The sequence below is a fragment of the Musa acuminata genome, chromosome BXJ1-8 (genome assembly GCF_036884655.1).
Source record: "Musa acuminata AAA Group cultivar baxijiao chromosome BXJ1-8, Cavendish_Baxijiao_AAA, whole genome shotgun sequence".
Classification (NCBI taxonomy): domain Eukaryota; kingdom Viridiplantae; phylum Streptophyta; class Magnoliopsida; order Zingiberales; family Musaceae; genus Musa; species Musa acuminata.
The window spans coordinates 51,826,994-51,844,651 of NC_088334.1; the positions used below are offsets into that span (position 1 = coordinate 51,826,994).

Here is a 17,658-nt window from a genome sequence, read left to right on the forward strand (position 1 = left end):
AAGTTCTTAATTGATATTAATTATTTTTAGATTTTCTCTAATCATCAAATATTTTATACCTTAATGTACAGAACTAATAGAGTATTTATCATTCTTAGAGAAAAAAAATATTGTGGTATGTCACAAAGTATCTTTAGCGTTGATAATTAAGTCTGAGATCACATCAAATCTTGATATAAAATTTTATGGTTATAAAGCTAGATTAGTAACTTTAAAACATGTCATAAAATGTATTTCTATAGTTGATAATAGAATAATATATTATTATTATTCTTTAATTATATAATTAGTGTCTAAAAAATATTATTTTAAGTTGATTAAATTTCATATATGTGAGCATATAATCTTTTATCTTTTTATTTCAAAAATCTTATTATTTTTTTAGTATTTTAGTGTTTAATTTCTGGATAACTCTAATATATACTTAGTATTCCGACTACAAAATTGATATATAGTCTCACTTGAGTATATAATAGACTTCTAATTGTGCATATATAAATGAATATATTTTTTAAAATTTTTAAAATTATTTTATAATTTTTGTTTTGTCTAAAATTTTTTATTTTTGTTATTTGCTGAACAAGCTGTATATTTAATCTTTATAAGACTTAATCAATATATCATTTGTAAGATAGTCTTAACAATCTTTAAGATTATTTCTGAATATCTCAATATCAATAACATAAATTATTTTATTCATATTAACTATCTTAGAATTTTTGGAGAAATTTTTCTTGATTTACTATAATAAACTAAGACCGTAATAAGTAAATTATTATCTATAAATAAGATCAATATAATAAACTAGTTTTCAATGATATTTATATATAAATATTGATCAACAATATTTTTCCTTAAATCTAAAGAAAATAATAATGTTAAGAAACTTTATATATTGTTATTTAGAAGTTTATTTACAATCATAAATAAATTTCTTAAATCTTCATACTAAATTTTATATTTATTTCATTTTCTTTACGAATCATTTAGGTTAATCCATATAAATCTAAATCCCTATTCAAAAGATTTATTTTCACATTCATGTTAAAAATATCTCATTAAGACCATTATATTATTTAATACTGATCATTTGAATCATATTTATATTACAGGTCGGGTATTGGATAATGCGATGAGTTATGGAATATCTTTTTGATTCATTTATTGGAACTCTTTCATAAATTAAAAGCATCAAAGTCTTCTAAGACACGTGATAAACTTGGAGATGCTTGTGCATGTTTCTTCCTTCTCCTTTCGGATTTCCAATCCTTCGCGTAGCAATCTAAGTTTGCGTTGCTTCATCAAACAGCCAAACCAATTGTTATTGTCTGCACCCTTTCGATTTAGGACTATACTAACTGTAACATGTGACAAAGATATATATATATATATATATATATATATATATATATATATATATATATATATTGGCACAATTATGAGAATTACTTAATGTTGAGGGTGTGTGTGTATATATATATATATATATATATATATATATATATATATATATATATATATATATATATATATATAATCAATAAAAAAAAGGGGTTAAAGAGGGACATCCACTCACCCCTTCTGCTCTTTATCCGAAACTCCCAAGTGCAGACGAGAGCGCTCGAAGATGGCGACGATGGTGGCGCTACAGAGCTCGATGGCTTCCCTTTCCATCTCCTCCAATTCCTTCTTGGGCCAGCGCCTCTCTCCCCCACTCCTATCGACGCCCGTTAGCTCTCTGCCCCTCTGCCCTTACTTTCTGAAATGTTTGGTTTTTGAACTCATTTGATGTGTTATTGTGCCTTAATCCGACTTCCTGAGAGGAAAATGCGGAGAAGATGGCTTTTAGATGGCATTTTACTTGATAAATTTGATTGTCGACCGTGGAAAGAACTTCCTTTTGTTTATTCTTTGATTTCGTTTCTGAATTCTCTCAACAGGGTAAATTGGATCCAATGGACTTCGATTTTAGGGGTAGGAAAATACAAAGAGTTAGAAGACCTCTGACGTTTCCGTTTTCTAATTCTAGGAATTGAGGTTTCTCAGAGAACTAAAGCAACCGGTTCCTTTTTCAGAACAAGGATTTTAAGCGATTAGTGGTTGATGCTATTTAGTAGCCATTTGAATGCTCTTTTGTGTTTACTTTTTTCTGGTCTTACTAATGAACTCTATAGCGTATATAGAAAACGATCTTTTTTGCTAGTTTGTGTTGAAATTATACTATTTGGATTTTGAGAGGAACAAAAAACTGTGTTTTCTCAAAAATGTTGCATAAGGGGATCAAGAAGAACAAGCATGTGGAATTAGAAACTCTGATTTAGTTGCACAATGTACATTTTGGCATCAAGAATTTGACAAGTGATTGCAAATTGCAATTTTCTTTATATCTTATATATCCTTGCTTCTCATATGATGTCTAATAGCCTCTACGAGTAAGAGAGGCATGGATGCCTATAGGTAGCACCTTTCTGTGAAACTTGTGTCATTTCAATCATCCAGCTTAAAACTAATTGCTTACCTGCACTAAGCCTTAAGTCATATGCAACTAAACCATGTTGAGACGATTGGCTCAACCTTATAGCCACTTGCAATTTGTTCAACTTGGCTTAAACCAAATTCTTTGATCTAGGCCGGAAACTAACACATATGCAGAGGGGATATGTAAGGCTTGGGACTTATGCAATTTTTCCATGTTATGATTAAACATTATCCTATTTGGAATATCAAGAAAGGTAAAACATCACCAAATCATATAGCATGTGCTATGAAGAATTTGATGATGATTTTTATAATCAATTGACCTTATTCTTTGTATGTTACCATTTTCAAGCATATTCCTTAAAATTGATAATGATGTTTGGTTACCTATTTATTATTTCACAAAATACTCTTAAGCTAAGCTATGTATCTTAATAAATGTAAAATGAAAGAAGAAAAACCTTAACATTTATCATCGAACATCAACTATGAATGTCCACAAATACAAATTTGGCTCATAATCTTTTTTAGAGACAATACTGTTGTGATCAGTAAGTACCACTCGAAACAAATTGTCTTCAGAGAAATGGATGGTTCAGGCATAAGAAGGTATATTGATTATGTATTTTCTGAAGTCGGTAGATAACAAACATACAATAGGACCACTGTAAATTATATCAGCAACTATGAAATGTTGCTTTGTATGATGTTCTGATTATTGAGCTGCTGTGCTGGATAAATTTTATGACTAAGCTGAATTAAGTAATATCTGAGATGTCCAAGTCCTCAATTACTTTTAGAATATCTAGGCCCTGTATGTGATGCTAATTTTGATTTTTTCACATCTCTGTAGTGCATGGTTTCCCCATTATTGATCTTTTGTAATTAACATAAGTGTGTTGCATTTTCTTGTTGCAGGTTAAATCGGTGGACCAGCCATGCACTATAGTAATGAGGGTTAGTTCATCAGTTCTTCTGCATGTTCTGTATTGAAGATGATCGTGCTAAACTATTTCCTTTATGAGCTATCGGAAATTAGATTACCAATGAGCACCGAACTGGGTGAATTATTCTGTGGATGATCTTATCGCTTTCTTTATATTTTTCATCTTCTATTGCAGCTTAAACGCTGGGAGCGCAAGGAATGTAAACCAAATAGTCTTCCCATACTGCATAAAATGCATGTTAAGGTAGGGGACACAGTCAAACTTATCACAGGCCATGAGAACGGTAAAATTGGGGAAATTACTCGCATTTTCAGGCATAACAGCACTGTGATTGTAAAAGGCTTGAACCTGAAAACAAAGCACATGAAGAGCAGAGAACAAGGTGAACCTGGGCAGATTGTCAAGGTATGCTCTCTATTTTCTGAACTTCCATTCGTGTTTATGAATGAGCAAATGGCAGGATCAGGCTTTCCTCTCTTGAACTTTACTCCTTCCATTGCTTTCTCATGTGTTGAGCCTGAGTTATCCTGGACAACGAACTGTTTCTGAACAGATTGAAGCACCTATCCACAGCTCAAATGTGATGCTTTACTCTAAAGAAAAAGAAGTGGCGAGCAGAGTGGGTCACAAAATCCTTGAGGACGGAACCAGAGTCCGCTACCTCATCAAAACTGGCGAAATAATCGACAGCGCAGAGAACTGGAAAAAGGTTGTGAAAGAAAGAAAGGAAAAGAAAGAAGAGGCATCCAGTTAGCATCAAGGCATCAAGTTGCTTCATGTATGACATTTTAAATCCCTTCTCTAGAAGTTTGTTGTTGCATTCCATTTGTAATCAAGAGCAGTTATGCTCCCGGAATGTTTTCTACTCTGTCATGGAAACTTCTTTTTTTCATTGAAATCATTCATTTTTGTACTTGTTATGTCTATGAATTTGGAATCACTACCTTTACTCTAATATGGTCTCTTTGCATGCTGTAATCATGTTCTGAAGTAGTGAATTTGTGTTTTTTTTGTGACATTTATGTTTTTATGATATTTGATTCATTCTAAGATCTCTTATCTGTATCAAGAAATTTGTGTTTTGTTTGAGAAACAATGGCTTCTCCTCCCAACATCTCATGTTTAAATAAGACGAGAGATTCCTCTCATAACTTCCAAATCCATCACTCAACCTCTCATAAGTCGACACATGAATGCAAAACAGCTAATCAAGTAGTAAGAGGACCACTTAAAAAGGACAATAGGAGCAACAAAGGACATCATCATCATCATCATCATCATCATCACTTTTCAACCCCCTTTTGCATCTTCTTCTTTGTGAGCATTCTGTGTAGTGCTCGTTTAATAAGAGGCTCATTCTCTCTATCATTGAGGCCAAAACCTAACTAAAATTAGCACCATTGTCAGATCTAATTCCCAAGAAACTTCACATGTATGCAGTACTTTTGAGCTCCATCTGCCTATATGCACAACAAAAACCTATACTTTTGCACCCAATGTTACACCTCCCTGTGGGCCCAACATGTGAAGTGAGTGAAGGTGTGATTTTTGTGGTCTAAAGGTGTCTCCAGCCAGTACTGCTCCTTTTTCTTTTTCCCCTTTTATTTATATTCCTTTACTCTGTAGCTCTCTATCTCTCTTGGCTTTCAGCTTCACGTGAACGCGTGCAGCGGTGGCCCGACACAAGCAACAACAAAATAAAGAGAGGAGGCCAACTGCCTCTGTTTTGGTCACTGCTCCTCTCTCACTAATCTCTCTCTCTTCTTCTTCTTCTTCTTCTTCTTCTTCTTGTGATTTCCATGGTCTGAAACCTCAAGAAGGAGGATGTGTTACGTAGGGAAAGCGACCAAGATCTTCTTCTTCCTCGTAGGGGCGCTCATGGTGGTGGGCCTCGTCGTCGGCTTCGGCCTCGTCCGGCACGGCTGGGCACACAAGGCCGCCGCCCAGCCTTGCCAGTCATCGTCGTTGACCGCCGCCGGATGCCGGCCCATCTTCCCCGACCCCATTCCCGCCGACACCGCCACCGCCTCCACGGCCCCACCCTTCCCCGCCGCCGCCATTCCCGCGGGCACGATCCCCGTGCCGCCTCCGCCGCCCGCTGCCACCGACGTTCCCACGCCGCCCACCACGCCGCCATCGACCGTCATCCTGCCGCCTGCGCCGCCCACAGCCACCGCCACCGACGTTCCCCCGCCGGCCAGTTCCACGGCCGCACCGCCGCTTGTCAGCTTCGGCCCACCAAGCCCGGTTTACCAAGCGCTCGGCCCGGCCCATGCATAAGACGACAAATAGACCGCTGAACCACCTTAGACTCACCTTTCATTACTTTGTTTCTTTTTTCTTAATTTAATAGTAATTTTCTTTCAATTTCTTTTGTTTTTTTTTGGGGGGGGGGGTTGGGGGAAGGGAACTCATGAAGGCTATTAGGTAATCTTCTTTTCTTTGTTCTTAACATTTGGAACTCGAGATTAATTTGGGATGATTGGAATAGATTCATGTGGGGGAATTATTCACAACATCGATCATCTCTTCTTCCTCTTTCTTCCTATCCTTAAACTTTTTGATTTAGGCTCAAGAAAAGGATTAAAAGGCTAAGTTTTTATGCTCACTGTTAATTAATGAAACATAATGCACTACAATTATCATTCTTTTTTCTTAATTCTTTATTTTCATCACCACCGGATAAGATTTCTCTTTTCGGAGTCACCATCCATGGATGACATCAGAGGCTTGGAGTCGTTGCCTGACATGAAGTAATGCTTGGATCACACAGACCACAGAAAAAAGAGATGTCACAAGAGTTCATGCCTGCAAAGAAGAACACAAGTACACCACTGCAGGATGAGAGAGAGAGAGAGAGAGAGAGAGCTGTCGTTGGAAGTGGTCATATTTTGCCCATTAATATCATATTATGAAGAGAGAGAGAGAGAGAAAGAAGAACATGAAGCTACAGCCATGTCCTCTTTCTTTCTCCTTGTATCTGAGAAGTGGAGTGGCTGTAGCCTTTGTCTGCATGTTCTTCCCTGACACTCATGTGTGGTTGCTGCTCCTATTTGGAATCTTTATCTGCTCCCTGTCAGTAGACAACACAAGATGCCAATTTCTAATTCCACTACTGTTCTTTAATAGTAAGCACTCCACTGTTATCATACAAATGAGCTGATCCCAATCCCTCGGAATTTGATGAGCAATACTGTTTCCTTCAGACTGATTTGGATATCCTTGGATGAAATTTTAGATTAGGTTTGAGTAAAAATAAGTACTTAATTTACAACTCTAAGAATTTTAATTTTAAATAAACATAATAGATATAATCGATCGATCGTTATGATCTAAATCATTAAAAACACAAATGTATTAAAAAGATATATAATTTATTTCTATTAAAACATCTGAGTTGGTTAGTGTATTATTGTATAAGTGATACATCGTCCACTTATAAATAAACGTTATATATGTTATTTGATATAAATTTTTTTATTTTAATTTTTACAATAATATATAATATGTTCTCTTTGAACATTAAAATGATTCTAAAAATAATGTCATATTATTTTATTCTTCAATGAAACCAAATCTAAAATCACAGCTATATATGAAAAATAAAATATCATGATAGTATATTAAAATTCACAATCTTATCTATCATCACAAGTCCACCCCATTTATTTATCTCTCATCTGTCTTGTTCTTATTTTGTACTGAATTGCTACCCACGGTGGCTGCAGACTGAGATGGGAGTTCATTTGGGCTCCACAGTGCGCTGCAAGTTGTCCGATAACAAGGCTGGTGAGGTTCGAGGGACGTTGCGTTGGGAGTATGTAAGCAAAGTATTCCTCTGTTACTTCATTAACGTTCGAGGCCGGTAAAAGGGCGGAAAGAGAAAGGCGAGAGGGAAACCCATTGATCTCCCGACGGCGAACCGTTCCCTGAATCCGCCAACGAGCGCCGGCCGCGAGGGTTCCGACGAAGTATCGGTGATGGGTTCGTCCGAAAACCCTGCTTGGTTCTTGGATGACTTGATCGGCGACATGCACGCCTCCGAGGGCGATCTCGCGGGGGTCAACGGCGGCTTTTGCTGGGCTCCCCCGGGATTCAATATTTCCTTCAGGTGATTTCGAATCCGATACTTTGGGATCTCGTTGCGGTTGTCGTCGAGAACTGTCTAACACTCTTCTTGGATGAACTGGAGAGCTGGTGTCTCCTAAAGTTGCGGCTTTGTTTCTTCTTTCTTGATCTGTTAATGTTTGATGCATGTAGTTACTTTTGATCTTCTAAGGTTAGTGTTTTATTGAATCATAGTATGATATTGAGAGTTGCTATGATCATTGGTAGTATTGTGGATACATGTAGCAAGAAAACCTTATGGAGTGGATTAGGGTGGGAATATTGTTTCGACCGATCACGTAGCATGTGGATGTTGGGTTTGTTGATTTTGCCTATTCAATTTCAATCTATATTTGGTATCTACATAATAGAAGAGAGTGATTTGTACGGTGAATCTTCACTCTTCTACACTGATCTAAGAGGGGGTTGAGCAAGATGCAAGTTAGTGAGAAGACATATTGATCATCTTGTAATTTGGTCATAGAAAGATGAAAACTTTTAGGTACTGTATAACACTTATTGCATTTTATGGGCCTTAAATAGGATAACTTGAAAAGTCGAAACTAGATTGACTTTTTCCTGGATGGTGGTGAGATGTACTATATGCATCACAGAGAGTATTATCTCTTCATTGTGTAGATTTAATTTATCAGATGCTACCAAGTTAAGGTGTTTCGGAAACTCATGGAATAGGAAATGTTCTATGCAACACATGGAATAGGAAATATTTTATTTGTGGTCGCAGAGGACTTTTTGAAAGTGTCCCATGCTGATCTGGGTGAAGTTTTTGATTAAAATCTTTGCATAACCTGCAGACATTAACAGAGCTAGAAGAACAGAGGCGGTCCATCCATTGGGAAGAACAACCAAATGCTATTACTAGTCTATATGCTCAAAACAAGAAATTTCCCACAACTTCCGAAAAGGACACAACATAATTAAGGAAGGAGTAAACCATGCATATGCTGCATGAATTTAGAGAAAAGTTGGATGTTTTAAGGTTTGCACTATACTTTAATATTGGAAATAGACAAAGAAACTAATTGCATAAAAAATTTTCTTTTATTGCCTCATAACAAGTGAGGAAAAAGCTTTGATTCTGCCTTGCAAACTGTGCCCACACCTTAGAGCTGACTATGCCATCTTACATGACCACTCTGTCCAATTCACACTTCAAGTTTCCAATTCAGTTTCTTTGATTTGTCATAGAATTGACTTGTGCCAAGATAAGTTTGATCCTACTTTATCTTGTGATGATTGCTAAAGCAAGCTCTTTATAATTAATGCATACATTGCTTAGGAGCAATCCAACAAATCATTTTATCATTAATTAGCTGAGATGACTCATTTCATCAATTTAGTCCAATCTATCCCTTTCTAACCGATATGTGCTTTATGACTGGATCGTGTTAGTGGGGTAAATTTCAATATATGTATGTTTAATCTTTTCAGAATCGTATTGTTCATTGATAGTCCACAGGGTTCGTACTCTACATCGTATGATAATAACCACTCTATCTGTTGACTAATGATCCATTAAAAGATTCCTATTAAAATTCAAATGAATATCTGACTAATAAATCCCATTGGATACTGCAGTGGCTCTGGTTCATGAGAATTAGGCAAATTATTCATACAGATACTGACAATCATAAAAGATGACATGAAAATTCCATATTGGAGAGGATCATTTGGATTTAGATGGATACTTAAAATCATAAAAGTATGTTGGGGCATACGTAAACACACTTAAGGACTTGTCTTAGATTAATCATCATGGTTCATATTTTCTGTAAATTTAGACTACTAGATTTTATGTGTTCCATAAGGACCTTGGAGCTGAAGATCCTTCAGGGCATTGCGTTATTTGGTCTTGGGTGTCAATATAGTGGAAATGGTTTTGAGAATCTTCATAATTCTTTCAGCAAAAATCAATACTTTGCATCATAGTCATCAATCACATTCTTATGGTTTGTATGAATCATTTGGAAGCTGCTATGGTTTTTAAATTTTGTCATTTTTCTATGATTTTAACTTAAGTATTGTATATTATGCATTTTTATTCTTTGGATATCTTCAGTGATTCTTCTATTCAAATTCTTTTTTTTTTTTCAAAGTTCTAACAAGCATATTTCTTCTGCCTGTTGTCATGATTGACAGCTCCTTTTCAGACTCCAATGGCCTCACAGAACCAGTCACTGGAAAGCGGTCGAAATTTGATCTTATAAGTGAAACTTAGGATATTATTGTTACTTCATATGCATTTTTGTTGATCAGTTTTTGAGACCAGAAAGCTTTATTGCAGTAAGAGGTCAGAAACCTGTAGTACACCTGCCAAAGCTTGTAGAGAAAAAATGAGAAGGGACAGGTTGAATGACAGGTGTGATATCTGATTTATTATGTGTGAACCAGCAGTGATGCTAAATATGGTACTTTTTCCTCATGCATCAAGATGACCTCAAGGCTTTTATTTTTGTTTTTGATTTAAGATTCCTGGAATTGGGCTCTCTTCTTGAACCTGGAAAGTTATCAAAATTGGACAAATCTGCTATCCTAAGTGATGCTGTTCGTGTGTTGACTCAACTGCGCAGTGAGACAGAAAAGCTTAAAGAGTCAAATGAAATTCTCCAAGAGAAGATAAATGAATTAAAGGTGGCTTAGATTTTCCTTTGGTATTACTATCGTTAGATATATGTAGTTTGTGTCATCATCTCTCATGACTGTGCTTGTATTGTATCAGATTAAGATCTATGTGATGTTGAGATTATTTAGAAGGCTAACATAGATGCATTTGCTTCAATTAAATGCAATAATTTTGGGAAAAAAAAGTAGGTATCTTTTTCAAGCATTATGGAACTTTTCTGTTCCATTTTTTTTTTTTTCTTTTCTAGCATGATTTGCCGACCTGTTATCTAATTACATTTTATTGCTCTTCAGGCTGAGAAGAATGAGCTTCGTGATGAGAAGCAGAAGCTGAAGGCAGAGAATGAGAGTCTGGAGCAGCAAATAAAACTCAGATCGAGCTATGTTTCTCACCCACCACCTGTAATAGCGACCCCCTTCACAGCAAAAGGTCAAGCTGCGGCACAGAAGCTAATGATACCCATCATCGGTTACCCTGGCTTCCCAATGTGGCAATTCATGGCGCCTTCCGATATCGATACATCGCAGGATGCTGATAAATATCCACCTGCTGCCTAGGCTAATAGCTGATCAAGCCGACACTCTTTGGGCTCTAGGTTATGCCAAGGATTCTAGCTTGATTTCGTTGTTAGTTCTAAAAACATGATTACTATTTTCAATGATGTGTTGTTAACCAGTGAATGTCTTTTCTTGGATCAGCGCAAGTTATAAGTGGCAGATCTCCCTGTAAATGCACATAAATTGGGGATTGTTGACCCATTTGCTACTTTGTTAAATGTGATGAGCTGCATGCTCGTATTATTGTTGTGCTCACTAGTGAACTAAGTCTATCTTGGTTCCTTATGCTCTAAAAATTTTCTGCTCATATATGCTCTAACGATCTTTTGAAGCTATTGTCATGAGTTCTTTCAGGTACTATTGACAAAGAACATAAAAGTCAAACATATATAAACTTCTAATGCCAAATCAACATATGCTAATATGTAGAATATCCACCTTATCTTATATGTATATATAGTAATCTGGTGGTCGTTGTCGTCGTCATCGTCACGGTGTTTTAATCGCTTGGTACACCGGATCCTGGTCCAACCGTCGGGCGATCGGCGTCGGCCAGCAGCGGGTTGCCGGTCGGGTCTTGCGAGTCGCGGAGCCACACGCTGAGCATCACTAGCCCTGTGCCGAGGAGGAGGACGAAGAGCAGGCCCAGGCAAGCGGCCACGGAAGTGTCAGCCCTCCGCCCGTCGCCGATCGGGTTGACCATGGCGGGCGCAAGGGCAAGCACGATGAGTATGAGACCGTAGGAGGCGACCTTGGAAGGGAGATCATCCATGGCTGACGAGGTCTGGGAAGAAGCCACACACCGCCCAAGGTGCGCCGAGGTCGAACCCGATGATGGGTGGGCGAGGCCGCGAAGGCCTACGGCGATGAGATTCTAACCCTGTCAAAACGTAGGCCTTTTATTGGCGACGACGGCCAGCTGTGGGAGGCAAACCCCAATCCAACGGACCATAATGAATAGATAAGACTTAGTGACGTAACTTCAGTTGCGTCATCTTCGATCCTTCTGACGACAGCATCTTCTTCTAGAAGGAAGACAATCCGCGGTCATTACGAATGGCGGCGGCAGCAGATGGAATAATAAATCCTTACGTTAAACCGGACCGGAGATACGTGTTCGGCTCGGTCCAGTAAATTGAACCTGCTCCGACTCGGTTCAGTGTTGGGTTACGGGATGACACAAACCCGCAAATCCCTAGCCCCCCTCTCAAAGACCATCTCCATCTCCATCTCGAAGCTCGCAGGTGCGCGCAAGAGTTCGGAATCCTTCTCTCTCTTCTTGGTTCTTCTCCCTTAGGTTCTCCGGTACTCTCCTTTCATGTTTGCAGTCCTAAAAGATTACTAGACTAGTAGCATCATACTATGTGTGGTTTCCAACGATCTATGATGAAATAGGCACCGAATGATCTTGAGTCAAATTTAGTTTCAAGCAATATGTGTTTAATGGATTTCCTAATTAATTATTGCTACGTTCTTGCAAATACTTTGCCGGCTTATCTGATGAATCGATGACTCGTGTCATAAAGGAGATCTACATAGGGTTCCATGCTTTACATGATTTCTGTGGTAATTTTTGCTGTGAGTTTTTGGTATGTGTAAGTTACAGTAATGGCGTTTACTAATTGTGATTCTTATTTTATCTGTTGGATAATTGATCTGCCCTAGAGTAAATTAAGTACAGGACTTAGGCTGGTTGAGAAAGGCATGAGAGGTTTGCCACAGTTTTTAACTAGTTGTTTATATAGAAAATCATTTATCAAAGAAGAATAATATGGCTTGGTCATTAATCTTCTTGGTGAAGAGTTTGGGTACTTCTAATGAGCATCTAGCACCCGTCAAACTACAGGAGCTGATAAAATGAGTTTCAAGACACAAGCTTAATTCAAAAGATTTTGAAGACAACCATAGAAGATCAAAGATCGTGAAATTGAGTTTGAGCGTTATATTTGTTGCTTCAGGTTATCAGAGTTAAGTTGAATGGTGATTCAATACATTTATAGAAGATCGGAGATCATGAAATTGAGGTTTGAGTCTTACATTTGTTGCTTCACATTCCAAAATAGTTTGAGTTAGATGGTGACTCGATGAGTTCTCTCTCTTGGTTACTCTTGCATTTTTATCACTATCACTTTCCCATTTGGTTTGAGTTTATGTTCGTGTAATTTGATTCTCCTGTTAGATCGTTCCTATTCAGATAAGATAGTTTGGGCTAACAGAAAATATAGATTGGAGGAATCGAGTAAAGTATTAGAGTAAAGAAAATAAGTTAGAAGGTAGAAAAAGGACAACAAGGATTAGAAAACTAGACGGTAGTGTGTACAGCAAGTTATCAAACGACACTTGGAGATCAGTGAGTGGGCATGCATGCTTCCTAAACTGTTACAGTCAATTATCAGGAAAGAAATGCTATGACTGGCTACCTAAAAAGTCCCAATTTCTTGGAGACAAACAGGCCATAATGGTTCGAAAAACAAATTAATTTGAAGTTCAATATTACCATTGAGAATACTTCTTTGAGATGTTCAATTGGCCACTTGACTCTTCTGCATCCAAAACAGTCTAATTTACAGCAACATTTTGTATCTACATCATCCTTGGAACATTGTTAGCAATAGATTGAGCCAATAATAATTGGTTGCATCCACAAGCTGGTTGCTATGAAGGCAGGGCTGATTCATGCAAGACGGAAAGGGGTTTTGAGCATTATCAGGGAGGCAGATGCTGAACTGGCCATTAAGATCTTGGAGAAACAAACTTCCCCTCCTTGGCAAGCAGCCAATCTTGTTCAGGACATTTTACATATCTTAGCTGATTTCTCTCACTGCAGGCTCTCCCATGTGTTTAGGGAGGGGAACAACTGTGCAAATCGGTTGGCAAAGTCTGCCAGAACCGATAGAACTTCTTTTGTATGGCACAGGTTGTAACCGCTTTTGGATTAATATGTTTACTCTTTTTCTTGGAAAAAAAGTAATTGGTTGCACTTGCATCCACATTGCTCTCGATGTCTGTTTGTTGCACTCCAGCTTGAGTGCATTTAGGCCTAGTGCAAACTTAGCATCATCCAACCTGTATTCTGAGCGGTGCACCATGTATTGTTTTGGGGCACATCTAGGATTGGCAGACCAACTCCAGGTTCTCTTCCCAGGTGGGAAGAGTTACATAGGTTTGGTTTTGTTCCTCTTGAAATGCATTTTTGATGATTTGATAACCCCACAGTGACAAGCTGACAAGCCATTGGTGACCATTTCTATCTTATTACAAGCCAATTTAAGAAAACTATCTGATAAACCATCAAGAAGCAAAATGGGCAAGCACTTCATAATGGTTGCAGATTTGAGATGGCACAAGGAAGAGGAACACGTCTCTCCCTTTCACCTTATTTGGCTCTTCTCTTATTTTTCATTGTTGAAAATCACAAAATCACCTTCCTTATCCTTGCCTGATTCTTTGTTTCAAGATTTTCTGTCTCTGTGATCTGTCTTGTTCTATGCTTGATTTGTTTAAATAATCTTATGTATCTGGAACTTTTCCCAAAGAAGGATGTGATATTTGCTACTTTTTTAAACCAAAAATATTAATCTTGTTGTTTGTTCACTTGTCTATAGTGCTTAGTTTGTTAAAATTCTAGATTTGATTAAGTTGATTTTACTGCTGTGTGACTCAAAAGGTGGAGGTGATTTTGATTCTGATTCAAAGAGAAAAGAATGAGCACTAGGCCTGTGCCAAGGAGAGAAAGCCCCTGGGGTTTACCTGAAGGTGACACACGACAGCCTGTGGCACACAGATGCAATGATCGTGCAGAGGATGTTATCCAGGTTTTCCTTTTTTTGACATCTTCAAAAGAAGCTACTGTTACTCTGTTTCATCTGATCTATAGTTGGTTTCATGCCAAAAGCTTTCTCTTTCTTGTTCGTTTTGTTTGATTGATCATGTAGGACGTTTACTTTTCTTTATTTTAGAAGTCAAAAATTATATCTTGATGGCAGAATATATATGTCTAGCTATACAGATACAATTTGCTATTGCTGTACAAAGTTGAGAAGATTGAAATAATAGTTCTCTTTAAGCTTGTGTCTTGCCACATTGCAGTCATTAATGAATTTCATGTAAGAATCAATCTTTTTGGTTTCCTTTTTCAGTTTCATTTTACGTACAATGCTGTTTCTTAGCCTGTCATCTTGGAAACTTTACCATAAATTCCTACATATTAAAATTTGTTTGAATAGTAGATTTAGTCCCCTCATGGTCTGTTCAGTCGGACTTCTTCTGTTCCTAGGATGGATTCGTGGCCTTCATGAACTACTTAGAATGGCAAATTATTGTATTTGGTGAGTGTTTATTTTTTATAACTAATCCTTGTATTAGTTGTTGGCTTGTATTTCTTAGATATATCCCTCGATTTTGTGAAAAACATTGCATGGTTTGATTTGGAAGAAATTTTACTGAGAAGTGATAAAAAAACACTACTAGCCAAAAGTTTGAAACTTCTCAACTTCTTGATGTGATGTCTGTTTTGTCATTTGTTTTATATTTTGAAACCGGTATTATGGCATAGTGGAATCTAATCATCATCGTTGAGTTGGCCACAGGATGTAAACATCTGGCCACTAACATTGTGTAACGATTGTGCCTTGGGTTGTGTATAGTGTCGTGTAGCAGTCCTTGCTGGCTGACATGGCACATGGATACGTGACGGGCTATCATTAGACCTGTTGGTGGAGGCCCTTGGGTGTACCCCCATGAATAGCTATAATGGCAATCCTATAATTATTCTACCAAGTTTTGTGGTTGTGGTTCGAAGTTTTGGGTTTAATTATTGTATCTTTCATGATGCTTCTTCAGTAGTAGATCCATTTATTCTTAATTTATGGAAATTTTTTGATGAGGAATATAAACTTCTCATTGAAATCCCTGGATAGTTTAAGTAGCTGCTGCCTGTACTAGTTGTTGATTATTATGAGTTGGTAAATGTGTTGCCCCAAAATCTCCTAGAATTTTTAAGGTTGCTCATATTCTCTGTCTTTTAAATTCACCACTTGATGGTATAAATGGTCAAATACGGAAGATCGACAGATCTGAGGGATCTGCCTTAGATGTCAAGTGTTTGTGTTTAGGATTGAAGTGTGTGTATCCTGTTAAAGTGCATGTTCAACTGTTGTTTGGTCTAGCATTAAGTAATATACTCTGGTCTCATGCCTTTTACCCTTTGTTCGTCTGTAATTTATCATCCATCGCTATCTAGAGTTTTATATACTTAAGGATGAAAGTCTTAAATGTTCAATAATTGTGCTTGCCTGATGTTTTTTGCAGGCTTTGTTTGAAGGAAATCCATTAAAAAAAGTTCCGGGCCCTTTCAAGCTCTTCTGGCAATGCATGCGATCTAAGCCCGGGTACTGTGTATCTCTCGGACTGTTCTTATTATACTTTGGGCTTTTACTTGACCAATTTGGACTGTTCAGCTTTCACTTATTTTGGTTGCCTGGTAGCAACTTGTATCCGACGTGGGTGACGCCAATAGCTCAGACTTCATTCTTGTAGCTAATTTTCTGTTTCTCCTGCCAACATATCTTCTGTTCTACATGATATGCCCTCTTGTCCCTTTTTTTCCGTCAACAAAGAGCATCTTCTTCGGATGATCCGAGATTACACTTTGAAGTCCATAGAGTTCAACTTCAGCGAATGATCGAACATAGAGCTGACCGTAACATGACAAGGTGGAAACACCACGAAATCTAATCAGAAATTAAATGAGTTTTTATTCAGTGTGATATCAAGCATCATCATCCGTCGCAGATGAAGACCCAATAATATCATGCGCAATTCCTTTTAGAAGTGTTTTCACCCTGATAATGTAATAATGATCATGATGCATCATCTTTAACTGTAGTAGCTGTTCTATGTAAGCTGATTCTGTTTCTATGCCTGACTTCAGTAAACAAACTCATATAGTGCTCACAGTTGAAAGCCCGTTTCTTATGTAGAAATTCCAAACAATGGTATGGGGCCATATACTAACTAACCGGTGTTTGCCGATTGGTATTATTTTTTCATTAATTTTTTTGATAGAATGGATTGGTATACCATCTAGTACACCCGTATTATATTGATGCGATAGATTGATACCAGATCGAGATTTAAAACGTTGCTTGTATTGTTTCATTTATTTATCCTATTGATTTACAGGGAGGAGCCAACGGAACCTTTCTACTACTTGCAACTGGATCCACCAAAAAAGGAAGAGGCCAAATTAGAGTAGCAGGGATGATAAAAACTTACAAATCATAGCCTTTTTCTGTTAGCACTTGAAATAATTTTGACAGGCTATATCATTGTGAATAACGAGCCTTGATCCATCCATTTTGTACTGGGAAAACAAATCTTGCTTCATCACTTGTTGGAAGATTCTAGTTGATGTTTTCAAGGTCGTCTTGATTTGTTTGTTTCAAATTAGAAACATATTGGTCGATGTCATGTAGGAATCTTTGTTCTGGCATGGCATGGCATGCGAATTATTGGACAAACTTGATCCCTTTGTTGCCTCTTATATTTTTATGTTGGAGATGTAATTGCACTTATTTGTTCTCCTTTTTGTTTTGGCACACTAGGAATGGTTTAAGGGGGGAAGGAACAAATGCAAATACAAAAGGGAAAACAAAATGTTGTAACAAAATTAGGAAACAAACATGATGAATGAGTCACGAGGGAGATGACCGAGTTCACAGATAAAATCAACTCATGTATAGCAGGCTTTCAAAATTAAAATGAGAGACAGAGGTAGGTCTCAAACAAAGACTTTCAATACACCGTCACAGCTCAAACCAAATCCAATAATACGCAAAGAACCCAGCAAAAAACATGGATAAGCTAATCAAGACGATGGGTTCTGTTAATCAAGACTCAGGGTTTTCAAGCGATACGACTAATA

The 17,658-nt window shown here is 37.4% G+C and overlaps 4 protein-coding genes across 8 annotated transcripts; all 4 read left to right on the plus strand.

Annotated features, from left to right (window-relative positions):
* Nucleotides 1-1,562: 1,562 nt before the first annotated feature.
* On the plus strand, nucleotides 1,563-4,338 carry LOC135588768 (large ribosomal subunit protein uL24c-like). Its single transcript, XM_065081061.1, has 4 exons — nucleotides 1,563-1,729; nucleotides 3,397-3,435; nucleotides 3,600-3,830; nucleotides 3,979-4,338. The coding sequence occupies exons 1-4, from the start codon at nucleotides 1,628-1,630 to the stop codon at nucleotides 4,177-4,179; spliced, it is 573 nt and encodes a 190-aa protein (XP_064937133.1). The 5' UTR covers nucleotides 1,563-1,627; the 3' UTR covers nucleotides 4,180-4,338.
* Nucleotides 4,339-5,303: 965 nt separating this feature from the next.
* LOC135680440 (classical arabinogalactan protein 9-like) lies at nucleotides 5,304-5,705 on the plus strand. Its single transcript, XM_065194322.1, has one exon. It carries the CDS (start codon nucleotides 5,304-5,306, stop codon nucleotides 5,703-5,705), a length of 402 nt encoding a protein of 133 aa, XP_065050394.1.
* Nucleotides 5,706-7,171: 1,466 nt separating this feature from the next.
* Nucleotides 7,172-10,988, plus strand: LOC135588770 (transcription factor ILR3-like). Of its 2 annotated transcripts, XM_065081064.1 has the most exons (5): nucleotides 7,185-7,536; nucleotides 9,693-9,740; nucleotides 9,838-9,912; nucleotides 10,022-10,184; nucleotides 10,470-10,988. In XM_065081064.1, the coding sequence occupies exons 1-5, from the start codon at nucleotides 7,406-7,408 to the stop codon at nucleotides 10,731-10,733; spliced, it is 681 nt and encodes a 226-aa protein (XP_064937136.1). In that variant the 5' UTR covers nucleotides 7,185-7,405; the 3' UTR covers nucleotides 10,734-10,988. The 2 variants fall into 2 exon arrangements, with proteins under 2 accessions (XP_064937137.1, XP_064937136.1); XM_065081065.1 differs by lacking the exon at nucleotides 9,693-9,740 and having other exon boundaries at nucleotides 7,172-7,536.
* An 853-nt stretch (nucleotides 10,989-11,841) lies between these two features.
* On the plus strand, nucleotides 11,842-17,277 carry LOC135588771 (uncharacterized). 4 transcript variants are annotated; one of them, XM_065081067.1, is made up of 4 exons: nucleotides 11,842-11,977; nucleotides 14,401-14,548; nucleotides 16,044-16,123; nucleotides 16,917-17,277. In XM_065081067.1, exons 2-4 carry the CDS (start codon nucleotides 14,438-14,440, stop codon nucleotides 16,987-16,989), a joined length of 264 nt encoding a protein of 87 aa, XP_064937139.1. In that variant the 5' UTR covers nucleotides 11,842-11,977; nucleotides 14,401-14,437; the 3' UTR covers nucleotides 16,990-17,277. The 4 variants fall into 4 exon arrangements, with proteins under 4 accessions (XP_064937139.1, XP_064937138.1, XP_064937140.1 ...); XM_065081066.1 differs by having other exon boundaries at nucleotides 11,886-12,038; XM_065081068.1 differs by having other exon boundaries at nucleotides 11,893-12,030.
* Nucleotides 17,278-17,658: the final 381 nt, after the last annotated feature.

Bases quoted from the DNA above. Each gene is read 5' to 3' on its own strand.
- LOC135588771 (XM_065081067.1), top strand. From the start codon at position 14,438: ATGAGCACTAGGCCTGTGCCAAGGAGAGAAAGCCCCTGGGGTTTACCT. The intron at 14,549-16,043 runs GTTTTCCTTTTT...TGTTTTTTGCAG, and splicing joins GTGCAGAGGATGTTATCCAG to GCTTTGTTTGAAGGAAATCC. The intron at 16,124-16,916 runs GTACTGTGTATC...ATTGATTTACAG, and splicing joins TGCATGCGATCTAAGCCCGG to GGAGGAGCCAACGGAACCTT.
- LOC135588768 (XM_065081061.1), top strand. From the start codon at position 1,628: ATGGCGACGATGGTGGCGCTACAGAGCTCGATGGCTTCCCTTTCCATC. The intron at 1,730-3,396 runs GTTAGCTCTCTG...TTCTTGTTGCAG, and splicing joins CCCCACTCCTATCGACGCCC to GTTAAATCGGTGGACCAGCC. The intron at 3,436-3,599 runs GTTAGTTCATCA...CTTCTATTGCAG, and splicing joins CATGCACTATAGTAATGAGG to CTTAAACGCTGGGAGCGCAA.
- LOC135588770 (XM_065081064.1), top strand. From the start codon at position 7,406: ATGGGTTCGTCCGAAAACCCTGCTTGGTTCTTGGATGACTTGATCGGC. The intron at 9,741-9,837 runs GTCGAAATTTGA...GCTTTATTGCAG, and splicing joins GAACCAGTCACTGGAAAGCG to TAAGAGGTCAGAAACCTGTA. The intron at 9,913-10,021 runs GTGTGATATCTG...TTTTGATTTAAG, and splicing joins AGGGACAGGTTGAATGACAG to ATTCCTGGAATTGGGCTCTC.
- LOC135680440 (XM_065194322.1), top strand. From the start codon at position 5,304: ATGGTGGTGGGCCTCGTCGTCGGCTTCGGCCTCGTCCGGCACGGCTGG.